The following is a 12,594-nucleotide window of genomic DNA, read 5'->3' on the forward strand; positions in this document are numbered from 1 at the left end:
TTCTTAGAGACTTCAGATGGTGCTTTGAGTGTAGCTTCATTTGGAAACGGTGACCTAGTCGAACTCCACAACTTACAGATGAGCAGCGCACTCACGCCAAATCCTGCTCGGCACCCAGCCTTCACTCATGGCCCCAGGGATAGCAAGTTCAGGGTCAGAGCCTTGGTTCTCCTCTGACTTTGAAGCCAGCACTGCTTGCTCATCCATCCACACTAGAACTGAGTCAGGCCTTGGAGTTCAAGGGCCTGTGCTGCAAGAATGGAGGGGATTCCTCAGCCAGGCGATTGCTGCCCTGCTTTGGTACAATGCTGTCCTCCCCAGTTTCCCACTTGACTGTGTTTCCTGAGTTCTTTAATGCTCAGCTGGGCAGTAGGCAGTAGCTACGGGATGGCCCCTGAGGCTGGCGGATCCAGCGATTATGACAAAGCCATTTATTTCCATCTTCAAGCATGATTCTGAGAGCAGGGCTGTCAGTTGTGGAGAAGCTGGTCTGCTGGACGAGGAGAAATTCTTCTAGAATGTGGCAGTGATGGTGGCAGTGTCTGAGAGATGCCAGGCGTTACTTGACTGGGTTCTTTTCTGGGAGCAAAGGTGATACAGAATGAGAGGGTAGCTCATTCTGTATAGCTCATTGCTGGGTATGTTAGCAAAGAATCGATGGACCTGCCGACCCAAAGGGGGTCACTCAGTAACTAAACTGGACTGTGTTCTGGGGCTAACGTATCCCATAACATTACTCCTCTACTCAGTTAAGGACTCAGGCACACCATACACCATTTGGAATTCGGTCTGCAGTGATCAGAACTCAGGCACCCCTGTGAACTAACTGTTGTGGATTTCAGAGCCAGAGGCTACTGCTGCCTTGAACCTATTGGGAAAGGTGGGGTGAATGCAGTGTTACTTCAAAAGACTAAGGTCTTTAGGTTAAATATTAACTAAACAAACAAGTAGGACCCTCTTTCTCTCTTCTGACTCCCTTACTTCCTGTGCATGTGCTAGGGTCTAGCTGCCTACTGTGTAGTAGGTTAGTGTGGTGGCTATGGTCAGCCATCCAAAGGGAATGGCTTCAAATTTTCACTAACACAACTTGTTTTCTATGTGTTTTGAGCATTTGCCCCTATATGCTGGGAACCTCTGTGTGCGTGTGTGCGTGCATGCGCGTGTGCGCACGTCCCATCTTTCTTCCTCCCCTTCCCTTTTTGCTGCATAAAATGTATTTAGGCAAGTTCCATCTTCCCAAAAAACTCCTGTTAAGCAGCAGAGAGCTTTGTTCTTTTGCTACATGTAGGATTTAAATAACCAGCCTAGACATGTAGTTCCATGGTAGAGCATGCAGTTAGTGGGTGCAAGGTCCAGGACTCTATACCCAGAAGCACAAAAGAAAAACAAAACATCATCTACTTTGAGCTTCTACTCAAGGGTCTTTAAAAAATATGCATATGTCTATATGACCAAACCAGCAGGAGCCTCTTTCTCTCTTCTGTCTCTTACCTGCTACAGCATGTGCTAGATAGATACAGCATGTGTTGAGATAGATAGATAATCAAATTTAAGAAAACAGGTCTGGGTGTATGTAGTCCCAGAAATGCAAAGATGAGAAAAAAACAAAAACAGACTCCACACATCTGACTGAGGGGGCTGGAGAGCTGGCCCAGTGGTTAAGAGCACATGTTGCTCTTGCAGAGGACCGAGGTTTGATTCCACATGCCCACACGGTGGCTCAAAACAGTCTGTAACTCCAGTTCCAGGGGATCTGAAATCCTCTTCTGGCCTCTACAGATATCGAATGCACATTCTGTATTGATATACATGCAGGCAAAAAAAAAAAAATCGATGTACTTAAAATAAATTAAAAAAATCTTAAAACTCAAAATGGAGAAATATCACAGCAGGGAATATTGAGGAAGAGTGGTCTAGTTAGTTTTTTCCATGTATTTGGTTATTTTGTTATTAAATATTAGCTACCCTTCCTTTTCCCCTTCACAGCAGACAACCTTACATTACACATTCAAGAAACAGATCGTCCATACATTTTGTATAAAGCTTGGATCTGCTCCGTCCCCATGACAGTTTGATTGAGGATAGTAATAAAACAATATTATGTTTAAAAAGCACTCAGAATTCCCACTGTCTAGGCCTAAGAGGTCATAAGAATGAAAGGGTCCGGTAAGACAATGAACTTAGACATTGTTTACAACCAATAAAAGGACAGGGGAAGACCTGTTGGTCTACTAGGAAGATGGGGCTGACTTGGAGGTAAGGACCAGGGCTAAGTACTCAGAACAAAGACTGGAGGGATTGCTTTTAGGTTCTTGGGGTTGGTTTTTCTAATAGTGCTTTAGACTTAGCCACAGATCATGGACTTCTTAGCATAGCCCCAGGACCCAGACAGAACGTGGCCCTGGAAGAAAGCAGGGCTCTATGGAACATAGAGACTTTGATTCCCTGAATAAGATCCTTAATGCTACAGTCAAGACAGGGCTGCCCGAGAGAGAAAGATATTAAGTCTCAATTAAGTCTCAAAGCCAATGTAAGAATGCAGGAAGTGGACACGTGGCCCTTTTCTGATGTCAGCCTCCAGCTGGGCTCCCTGGCCAGGTTGGTAAGGGTGTGGGGTCAAAGGACAACCTGAGGCCGTGGCCAATTGTGAAGCTCCTCTGATGTCGACTGTGTTTGCTCCGTTAGACCCAGATGGACATGGTCCTCAGGTTTGCCAGTTCTAAAGTAGGGCAAGCCATCCGTTCCCTTTAATCTCTGCTGCCGTTTCCACATGTCTAAGTGATGATGTAATACAGCAGGCCAGGGAAGGGACGACCCTCCATTCAGGGCTCTGATTGCACTGCCTACCTCTCTTCCTTTTGGGAAAGCTTTACCTTATGTATATTAATATAATTGTGAAATCCAGTGCCTCCGTGTTGATCCTTTCCTTAAACTGCTACGCTGGGGAAAACGGCTAATGCTTATCAACCCGTGGGGCGGAGTCTTAAGGTCCCTTAAGGGGCCTTGCAAGTCCCTACTGGTTACCTCCAAGCCTGAAGCCTTTTCTACCTAAATCTTGGGAGGTGATTAAGAAATGTTTCCTGAAGTGACCTCTGTACAGAGCCTGCTTAGCCTCACGTCTAAGTAGTTGCTTAACGGATACTATTCTGGATCTAACTTAGCTCTCTTAGGCAGAAAAGAATGCAGCTTGGTATTTTTGTTCTGAGGGAAAATTCCATCTCTAGCTGAAATTCTCTATTCGGAATGTTTTCCTGTGGATCAACTCTGTAGCTATAAGAAAATGTATGGCGCTGGGGGGGGGGGGTCGGGTGGGGGTGGTGGGGGTGATGCCTGTTCAGGTGAGGAGGGGCCGATATGGAGAAATAGAAGCATCTGTGAGCTCGCTCAGATCATCCCACCCTCACCCCCCATATTTCATTCCAAACACACCATGAACAGCTCTCAGGAACCCTTCTAGTAGGATCCAAAAGCTGGACTGGAGATTTAGTCAGACTTTGGTCTCGAACCCCTGACAGCCCCCCCTTTTTTGTCAGGGATTAGAGTAGTAAGGTGCAAGGCTTCTTTTCAGCCACCCATCCTTTTGCTTCCCCCTGGCCTGCACTTCATTCCTTTCCCGGGTGCCCCTTTAGGATATATTTACTTGGGTCCTGCGATCTGTTCCAGAGAAAGAAATGGATGCCCTGCTGCCTTTAAAAGGAACCTGCAAGTCAGCTGGCTCCGCCTGGGGACTTCCCCGTCTTATTGGCATGTTTGCTGGTAGTGGTGAGATCAATAAAGGGAGAGAATAAAGCCTATCCTTGAATCCAGGTGGTCTCTCTGAGGATAGACGGACAGACTGACCTTCACCTTCAGGAGCTTGGGAACCTTTAGGACAGACAGGAAGCCACGTAGTCTCCCAGGAGAGAACTGCCCAGGTGACCTCAGTCTTCCGGGTAGCCATCAATGATCACAGGACACTGCATGAATCAGGCTTCTCCACGTTTGTGGGCCCGTCCATAAAAAAGCATTGCGAAGTTTGAACATCTGGTTTTACAAATGAAAGTATATCAGTATTAGACTGTTTTTGCCCCTATATGCTGGGAACCTGTGTGTGTTTCTCTGTGTAGCTCTGGCTGCCCTGGAACTCACTCTGTAGACCAGGCTGGCCTCGAACTCAGAAATCCGCCTGCCTCTGCCTCCCGAGTGCTGGGATTAAAGGCGTGCGCCACCACGCCCGGCTTCTCAGAATTAGGTGTTAAGACTTCTTGACTTAAAAGGCTGAATTTGGTTCTTCTGTCCTTAATACGAACAAAACCACTTTCCAGACCCCTATATCCTATGTCTGCTGTGTCTAAGGGACAGGTTAGCCCTGCCTATAGACTCCAGGCCTGCGTACACGTCATCTGAGAGTGCCCAGGCCTTTGCAGATAGGTCTCCAGAGTTGGAAGAGGGTGTTCTGATCAGTCACTGTTGAACTGACCTTGAAGACTAAGTCAAGGGATTCTTCTTCGTCTACTGTCTGTGGTTTAAGTGGGCTTGGAGGACATAGCTCCTCAAGCCAAGTACTCTGGATGCCCTGGGAAGACCCTGTGCCCTGTTCCATGGAGCTGTGGACTAGTGTGGCTATGGGTAGAAGTGAGGTGGAGGGGAGCTAGCCATTGTAGGAGAGCTTTTCTACACCGCGTGGAGCTTAGTCATTTCTGCACTAGGCTGCGGGGCGCTCCTGGTTCTCGGGGTAAGGACTGACCAGACAGTGTCATGATCTTTCGAAGACTGTCTTGAGGTTATGAGGAGCTGTCAGTATTTGAGGTCTCGGGTTTGTTTGCTGAGATTTGGCTCATTTCTGACTTCCCTAAGCTTTTCTTAATTCTCTTGCCCTCCACCTCTGTGTCCTTCTGAGCATGCAAGGGCCGTGTTAGTGGTTGATGGTGGTTCCCAGCTGCACCACCAGCCCCAGAGCATGGTTCTGCAAGGACCGGATACTACAGAGGAAGTCTGCAGCAAATAGGGTGCCTCAGTTCCCATACTCCCATGCAGACCCTGTGGGGAGCCTGATCTATGTCTGGATGGAGCCCTTGGGTTTCCTTTCTTCCCATGTCATACCCCAGAACAGCAAAGGGAGACGAGGGTGTAGGAGGAGTTTGGGGCCTGGTTCCTGGGTCTGACTGAACCCGAGGACAGGACTCCTCTCTCACGTTGATGCAAAGGTGAACTCGTTAGCCTTCCTCGTGGCTGATACCGGGGCTGTTGGAGTGGAGTTTAATTTTGCTTAAGTTACGGTGAAGCCCATGTTACCCAGGAGCCATAGAGAGTTAGCCTTTCTAGAAGAAATAATTTTTCTGGTTTCAAGCAGTTTATAAGTAGCTCAGCATTAATAGTTTTGGGCAGATACTTTTGTCTTTAATGCTGTATACCTGACCCCTTCCCTTTTGTGAAGTCCCAAGGGCATCATCCTCAGTAAAGTTATTTGGGCTTTTCTTCCTTCCTTCCTTCCTTCCTTCCTTCCTTCCTTCCTTCCTTCCTTCCAGAAGATTTATTTATTTATTTATTATATGCAAGTACACTTTAGCTGTCTTCAGACACTCCAGAACAGGGCGCCAGATCTTGTTATGGATGGCTGTGAGCCACCATGTGGTTGCTGGGATTTGAACTCAGGACCTTCAGAAGAGCAGTCAGTGCTCTTAACTGCTGAGCCATCTCTCCAGCCCCTCTTTTTTTTTCTAAAGATTTATTTATTGTATGCTCATGAGTACACTGTAGCTGTCTTCAGACAAACCAGAAGAGGGTATCAGATCTCATTACAGATGGTTGTGAGCCACCATGTGGTTGCTGGGAATTGAACTCAGGATCTCAGGAAGAGCAGGCAGTGAGTGCTCTTAACCGCTGAGCCATCTCTCCAGCCCCAGTTATTTGGGCTTTAAGACTCAGGGGCTTAAACTGTCCTTAGGGGCTGCTGGTGGGTGTGGACTTGTTTGCCATGCCTGATCCACCCCAAGAATTAATATCTTCATTCTCTACCTCCCTACTTCCCTCAAGATGGCATTGCATGTATCCCAGGCTGACCTTGAACTCACATATAGCCTAGGATGACCCTGAACTTCTAAGCTTCTGTCTTCCATTTTGGGATTATAGGCATGTGACAGGACACCCCAGAACACTTGTTTGTTTGTTTGTTTTTAGTGTCCTTTACCTTTCCAACCTTTAATACTCCTGACACTGTTCACATTACTGTTTTTCTCATTTTCCTTTTGAAGTGTGTGTGTGTGTGTGTGTGTGTGTGTATGTGTATGAATGGTGTGTGTGTGTGTTTGTGTATGGGGTACAGACATGTGTGCTTGTGGAGGTAATACACCAGCTTTGTGTGTCAGTCTTTGAGGTCTGAACTCTGGTCATCACTTGCTTAGGCCTGTACCCGACTAGCTGACCTATAAGTTCTGAGGATTCTCCTGCCTCCGACTCCCATCTTGTCACACTGGTGCTGGGATCTTAGCCACACGTTACTGTGTCTAGCTTCATGTGGGGTCCAGGGGTCTGAACTCAGGTTCCTGTGCTCACATGGTGAATACTTTATCACCTGAGACATCATCTCCCTTGTGCCCTGGGCACCAGATGTCTAGAACCCAGGCTTCCTGGAGCACTAGTGTGGTGAACTGGCAAGGGTCTTGCGCGATGGTTCTCCCTGGGTCGGATGTGAAAAATGCCAAGCCTTTTCAATTTGGGGACATGGCGATAGTTCTTTGGTGCTCTTTGATTTTTGCTTGAGAGTTAGCAGATAACTGGGGATGGTTTCTTTCCTTACAGTGACAGCTGACAGTGGCGTGATGTCTCTGTTCCCAGTCATCATCTAACTGCCTGACCTCTCACATAACTCTGCTCAGTTCTGTGAGCTGTTAGGTAGCCCACCATTTACATGCAGGAAAGCTGAGGCTCAGAGAGGTGACGTGCAGGGACCCTCAGCTGATAAAGTGACACAGCAGGGATCGGCTTGAGCACCCAGTGCATGAATGAGCACAGCTTCTCCAAGTGCTGCCGAGCCCAGTGAGAGCAGGTCAGGCCTCAGACACAGGGAAGGGAGAAGGGAAGGGAAGGGAAGAGAGAAGGGAAGGGAAGGGAAAAGGGAAGGGAAGGGAAGGTGTAGGACAAACTTCTACTGATAAGGGTGAGGGAAGAACTGAGTTTGGATCTCCCCATTTCTCTCTGCAGTCACACAGCCTCAGTTCAACTCCTGATCCATCTATCACTTAACAGGGATGTGATCTCGCTCAAGCTTGATGCTAGGACACCTTAGCAACAGCAAGTGCAGCTGTTAACACTGGTACCCAGTTCTGTACCTGGTGTGGAAGAGCTGACTCCTCCCTTAGTTGAACACCATCTGGTTTCTAACAGCTTAGACAAGGCAGTATACCTTACCTTTTGCAGTCACTGCTGGCTCTTTCCAACTTGTGGTATTGCCTAGGAGGGGGACCCGTGGTGCCCTCTATACTATATGGACTCCTCTGTACTGAGGGGTCCATTGGGAACTATGTGCTTTGAATCGTATCTATTAAGAATTATCCCATTTGGGGACAGGGACTGTAAAGTTTTTGAATGAACATTAAAAGCTGGGCAGAGTGATGCAAAATGTGTTGAAAAACCCTCTATGCACTCACCCAGATTTTTTTGGTTTGTTTTTGGGACCAGATTTTGCTGGGTAACCATGGCTGTCCTGGAATCACTCTTTAGACCAGGTTGGTCTCTAACTCACAGAGATCCACCTGCCTCTGCCTCTCAAGTGCTTGGATTAAAGACATGTGCCAGCATCTCCTGGCTTCACGTAGTTTTTTATTAGGACTTTGTGGGCTTGTGTTTCTGGATGACTGGGGTGGGGCTAAGATGCCTTGACTTTTAGAACATGCTGGGACTTGTCCCCCTGGTCTCAGACTGACCACACAATTCCCCATCTGTTACCCTACCCTGGAGAGACATTCGTCAGCCAGGCTGAGACTGGGAACTAGGGGCTGCTTTTAGTGTCTGCATGCACACAGTCGGCTCTATGAGAGTGATTCTCACTGGCAGGTGGCTGCCTGCCTTGCAGTCCCTTGCCAGCTGTGCCCCAGCCCAGGGATCTTGTGGTAGTAGTTTTTAAAACCTCAACTAGTCTGCCATGATAGGACTATAAAGGAAGAACTTAAACTTGGGATTGGTGGTGGGCGAGCGCGATATTTTCTGATGGATCCTGGGATGACCTACTTTCCTGTTGAGGGCCTTGTGTCTGTCTTCATTCTTTGCTGCTCCTAGGTTGCAGCTTGGAGGGTGAGGGAAGAACTGAGTTTGGATCTCCCCATTTCTCTCTGCAGTCACACAGCCTCAGTTCAACTCCTGATCCATCCATCACTTAACAGGGATGTGATCTCGCTCAAGCGACCGGCTTCCGTGAGCTTCAGTTTCCCCGTGTGTGAAAGAGAAGGGGATTTGAGCGTTGGGACCAGACTCTCTATCTCTGTGCTCAGACGCCTCTCGGAAGCCTCAGGGGCGGAATGCATTAGTTTGGGGGATAGTTTCAAGACTTCACCTACCATCAAGGGGGAGGCAGTGCGAGTGGGTGGTGGATGCTTGTCACATCTCAGTCTGAATCAGAAAACAGACTGGGATGTGGAAGCAGGATGGACCATGACCCTTAAAATGAAAGTCCCACCCGCAGTAACTCCCCTTGGCCAGCCGGGCTCCACAGCCTTCCTCAACAGTGCCAGCACCCAGGGAGCAAGAGTTCAAGCACACAAGTGTGTGAGGGGAGCTTTTTACATGCAACCCACGTTACCACCTACAGAGTTAGGAAACACCCAGCTAAGTTGTGGAGGCTGGGCTCCTGGCACCTGGTGGTCACGCGTTAGCTAATAGTCTTCTCCTTAATTACAACAGCCACCCTCCTCAGGGAGGTTAGGGCTCTGGGAAGCTGAATCTGGAGTGTCTTCCTCTCTTTCTCTGCAGACAGTGATGACGACCACTCTGAGGGAGGCCTGGTGGAGAACCACGTGGATGGGACCATGAACATGTTGGGAGGTGGCAGCAGTGCTGGCCGGAAGCCCCTCAAGTCAGGCATGAAGGAGCTGGCTGTGTTCCGGGAGAAGGTCAATGAACAGCACCGGCAGATGGGCAAAGGTGCCAAACACCTCAGTCTGGAGGAGCCCAAGAAGCTGCGCCCGCCTCCCGCCAGGGTCAGTGGTGGGATGGGGTCTGATGGAGGAAGGTCCTGCTACCGACAAACAAAACCTAACAACAGTCATGTGACTTTCTGGAGGGATGGGATGAGCACAGTGGGGTTGGTGGCCACTGATGCTGCCCTACTAGCCACTTGGTGTTGAGGGAGTCTCTTCCCCACGGATCAGGCAGTGTGTGAGGCCTTGCCTAGTACCAGTGTTTTGTGGGCTCCTTTCCCTCACGCTAGGCGCTCCTTTTTTGTCTTCAGACCCCTTGCCAGCAGGAGTTGGACCAGGTCCTGGAGCGGATCTCCACCATGCGCCTTCCGGATGATCGGGGCCCCCTGGAACATCTCTACTCTCTGCACATCCCCAACTGTGACAAGCATGGCCGGTACAACCTTAAGCAGGTGAGTGTGGGCCAGCCTGGGCTAGGGAGGCCCTTCCTCAGCCCCGAGTCTGCTGCATCTGCTTGTATAGTCCCTGGGAGCTAAGAGCTGAACTTGGATGCAGTGGTCTGTAAACTGAAGGTTGGGTGGGTGGTACCTCAGCTCCGTGAGGCTTTCCTCCTTGGCCTCAGGCGGGGCAGGTCTAACGCCACTCTCTCAGCTGGCTTCTTCTCTCTGTGCTCGGTGTCTGTCAGGAAAATGCCCTGGAGAACTGAGAAGAAGGGCAGAAGAACTGCCCTTGCAGCTCAGCTCTTCCAGAGGTTTGGATGTAGCTACAGTAGAAGTAGGTTTCAACCTAAACCAGTATACCTGAGAGTAGTGCTCTAGGCCCACCTTCGGAGGATGTCACTTGAGGTTTGGTGGAATCTGCAGTTTGCATTTCTCCCTTCCCCTTCTTCCCCTTCTTCCCCTTCCCTTTCCTTCCTTTTCCCTTCCCCTTCCCTTTCTTTTCCCTTTCTACCTTGCCCCTCCCTCTTCCCTTCCCCCCTTGCCCCTCCCCTCCCCTCCCTTCTTTTCCTTTCTCTGTATCACTGCCCTGGCTGTCCCAGAACTCATTCCATAGACCAGGCTGGCCTCTACTTTACAGAGCTCCGCCTGCCTCTGCCTCCTAAGTGCTGGGATTAAAGGCATGCATCACCACCATCTGGCTTACAGTTTGCATTTCTAAGCCTCTCCCAAATTGCTAATGGTCCATGAACTGTGTATTTATTGCTAATGATCCATGAATCAATCTTTGGAATCAACAATTTAACCATATGTCAAGTAGGCTCTCTGTTGTCCAGGTATCACAAGAGATAGAAGTTTGGGGATTAAATGCTGAACATATAGTTCTAACCATAGGGTTAAGGACTGAATGTAAACTCTCAGGAGCCTTTGCCCTCCTGCTTCTCTGTATGTATACATCCTTTTATGTGTCCCACTCCTCACTGCCTTCTCTACCTTACAACCTCTTATAGGGGAAGAACCAGGGTGAGAAGAACTCCTATTTCCTGTAAGATGGAGGAGAAGGGATGGGGCAGGGGTGTGGCTGGCAGGAGTGGTTGGGGGAGTGGGGACTGGACTGTCACCTGTCATCTTGTTAGTCAGTAAGCAGGATCTCACCTTAGAGCTGAGAGCACATGGGATGCTTTGGGGTTCTATAGCAAATTAAGATGCTGGGTTTTAATACAGGGGACTTGGGTCTCTTGAGTATGGGGTATTTTTCTGAACTCTCCCAGTGATCCTAATGGCCCGTCAGGGTTGACGTAAGGAATGGATGTGTGGAGCCGGGGGCTGGGGTGGGTACAAACAAGACTGTACTACTCTTTCTTGGATCTTCCTCAACTCCTTTATCTAGCCCCCCTCCCATGCCAGTGTAAAAGCTGTCTGTCTGTCTGTCTGTCTTTCCACCCATGTCTAGTGAACAATGGGCATACTGAACCTCATAAGATACCATGTCCATTTATGTTAGTCACTACTGCAGCATATATGATAAGATCAGGGACCCTGGATGGCAACGCCTGGAGTTCAAATATCACGTTTCTCCTCAGATCTGAACTGTATAACTTGGCTCCTTGGCCAGTGGCTAAATTGATTCTAAGAATGCAGAGCATAGACCATTATCAACACATGAGAGCTTCTTAGAAACGTGACCTGTAAGCTGTGGCAAAGACCTTTAATCCTGGCAGGCAGAGGCAGGCGGACCTCTGTGAGTGTGAGGTCAGCCTGGTCTACAGATGGAGTTCCAGGACAGCCAGGGAACTTAACCAGTTACAAGTCACTTAGCCAGTTCTTGCTTCTGTTTCACAGCTATAGAATGGGGACATTAATGATACTTAATACACAAAGTGGCTGTGTGTATTATGTGTATAAATGTGACTCTCGATGCCAGTGAGTGATTGGAATCTCTTGCTTACACAGCGCCTGGCACACAGTCAGTCTCTTGGGATGTGAGGGTTTTCATCTTAGACCATGGCTGAAGTCTGGGGTCTTCCACAGGAGCTGATTCTTCTTGATCTTTGTCTCCAGCAGCATTGGTAATGGGCACAGCCTCTGGGCCTAGGTTATCATCATCCTTCTACTGCTTGTAGGCCAGGCAGAAGTTTAGGGCCACCTGTCTGCATTTTGACAAGCTGCCAAGTGCTCGCTTATGGTTGGTACAGGCCCCTGTGCGGCAGAACCCTGCACCTGGGAACTGCATGCATCCAGCTCTGGGCTGGATAAAGCTGAGGGAGAAGCTGAGGTGGCTTAGTGGGTGGGACTCTTGATGTTTTGCTCTTTTTACCCTTCAGTGCAAGATGTCTCTGAATGGACAGCGCGGGGAGTGCTGGTGTGTGAACCCCAATACCGGGAAACCCATCCAGGGAGCTCCCACTATCCGGGGAGACCCCGAGTGCCATCTCTTCTACAACGAGCAGCAGGAGACTGGTGGGGCCCATGCCCAAAGTGTGCAGTAAACCCCAGCCAGTCGGTGCCTGGCTTCCCCACCCCGAACACCAGCAGAAATGGAGGGCGTCAGGGTGACGGGTGTGGAGGAGTTCCCAGTTTCGACACATGTATTTATATTTGGAAAGAGACCAACACTGAGCTCAGAAGCCCCCCCTGACCCCCCCCCCAGCGGCTGTTAAGCTGAACCTCCCTTGCTTCTGTTAGAGAGTGGAAGGGTGGTATGGGGGGTACTGGGTACAGGCTTGGGAATGGGGAAAGAAATTTTTATTTTTGAATCCCTGTGTCTCTTTTACTTAAGATTAAAGGAAGGAAAAATAAAGTGTGTGTCTTACTTGAGTCTTTGGGGTGTCCCGGGAAAGAGTCTTTGGGGGGGGTGTCTGCTGAGCTCATGCCCACCTTGTCCCTAACACCTGGAATGGCGGGGAAGTCACTGTTTCCATCTTACATGGGGACAAGAGAAAGGCTTTTGAAACCCAGATGCCGGCCTGCGGTGGAACCCAGGGCTCTGCTGCACTAAGGAAGGTTTCCAACCCCCTGGACTGACTGAGGAAGATGGGTGGTGA

At 49.2% G+C, this 12,594-nt stretch overlaps 1 protein-coding gene across 1 annotated transcript in view; it reads left to right on the top strand.

Annotated features, from left to right (window-relative positions):
- Window positions 1–12,350, top strand: part of Igfbp2 (insulin like growth factor binding protein 2) — a 28,025-nt gene extending 15,675 nt beyond the window's left edge. Inside the window, exons 2-4 of the mRNA XM_021166129.3 lie at window positions 8,947–9,173; window positions 9,425–9,565; window positions 11,875–12,350. Of these exons, the coding sequence (XP_021021788.1) occupies window positions 8,947–9,173; window positions 9,425–9,565; window positions 11,875–12,039 (533 nt within the window). The 3' untranslated portion in view covers window positions 12,040–12,350. The remainder of the gene's footprint in view (window positions 1–8,946; window positions 9,174–9,424; window positions 9,566–11,874) is intronic.
- The last annotated feature ends 244 nt before the right edge of the window (window positions 12,351–12,594 follow it).

Source organism: Mus caroli, unplaced genomic scaffold, assembly GCF_978045245.1.
Source record: "Mus caroli unplaced genomic scaffold, Mus_caroli_1 scaffold_1, whole genome shotgun sequence".
Lineage (NCBI taxonomy): Eukaryota > Metazoa > Chordata > Mammalia > Rodentia > Muridae > Mus > Mus caroli.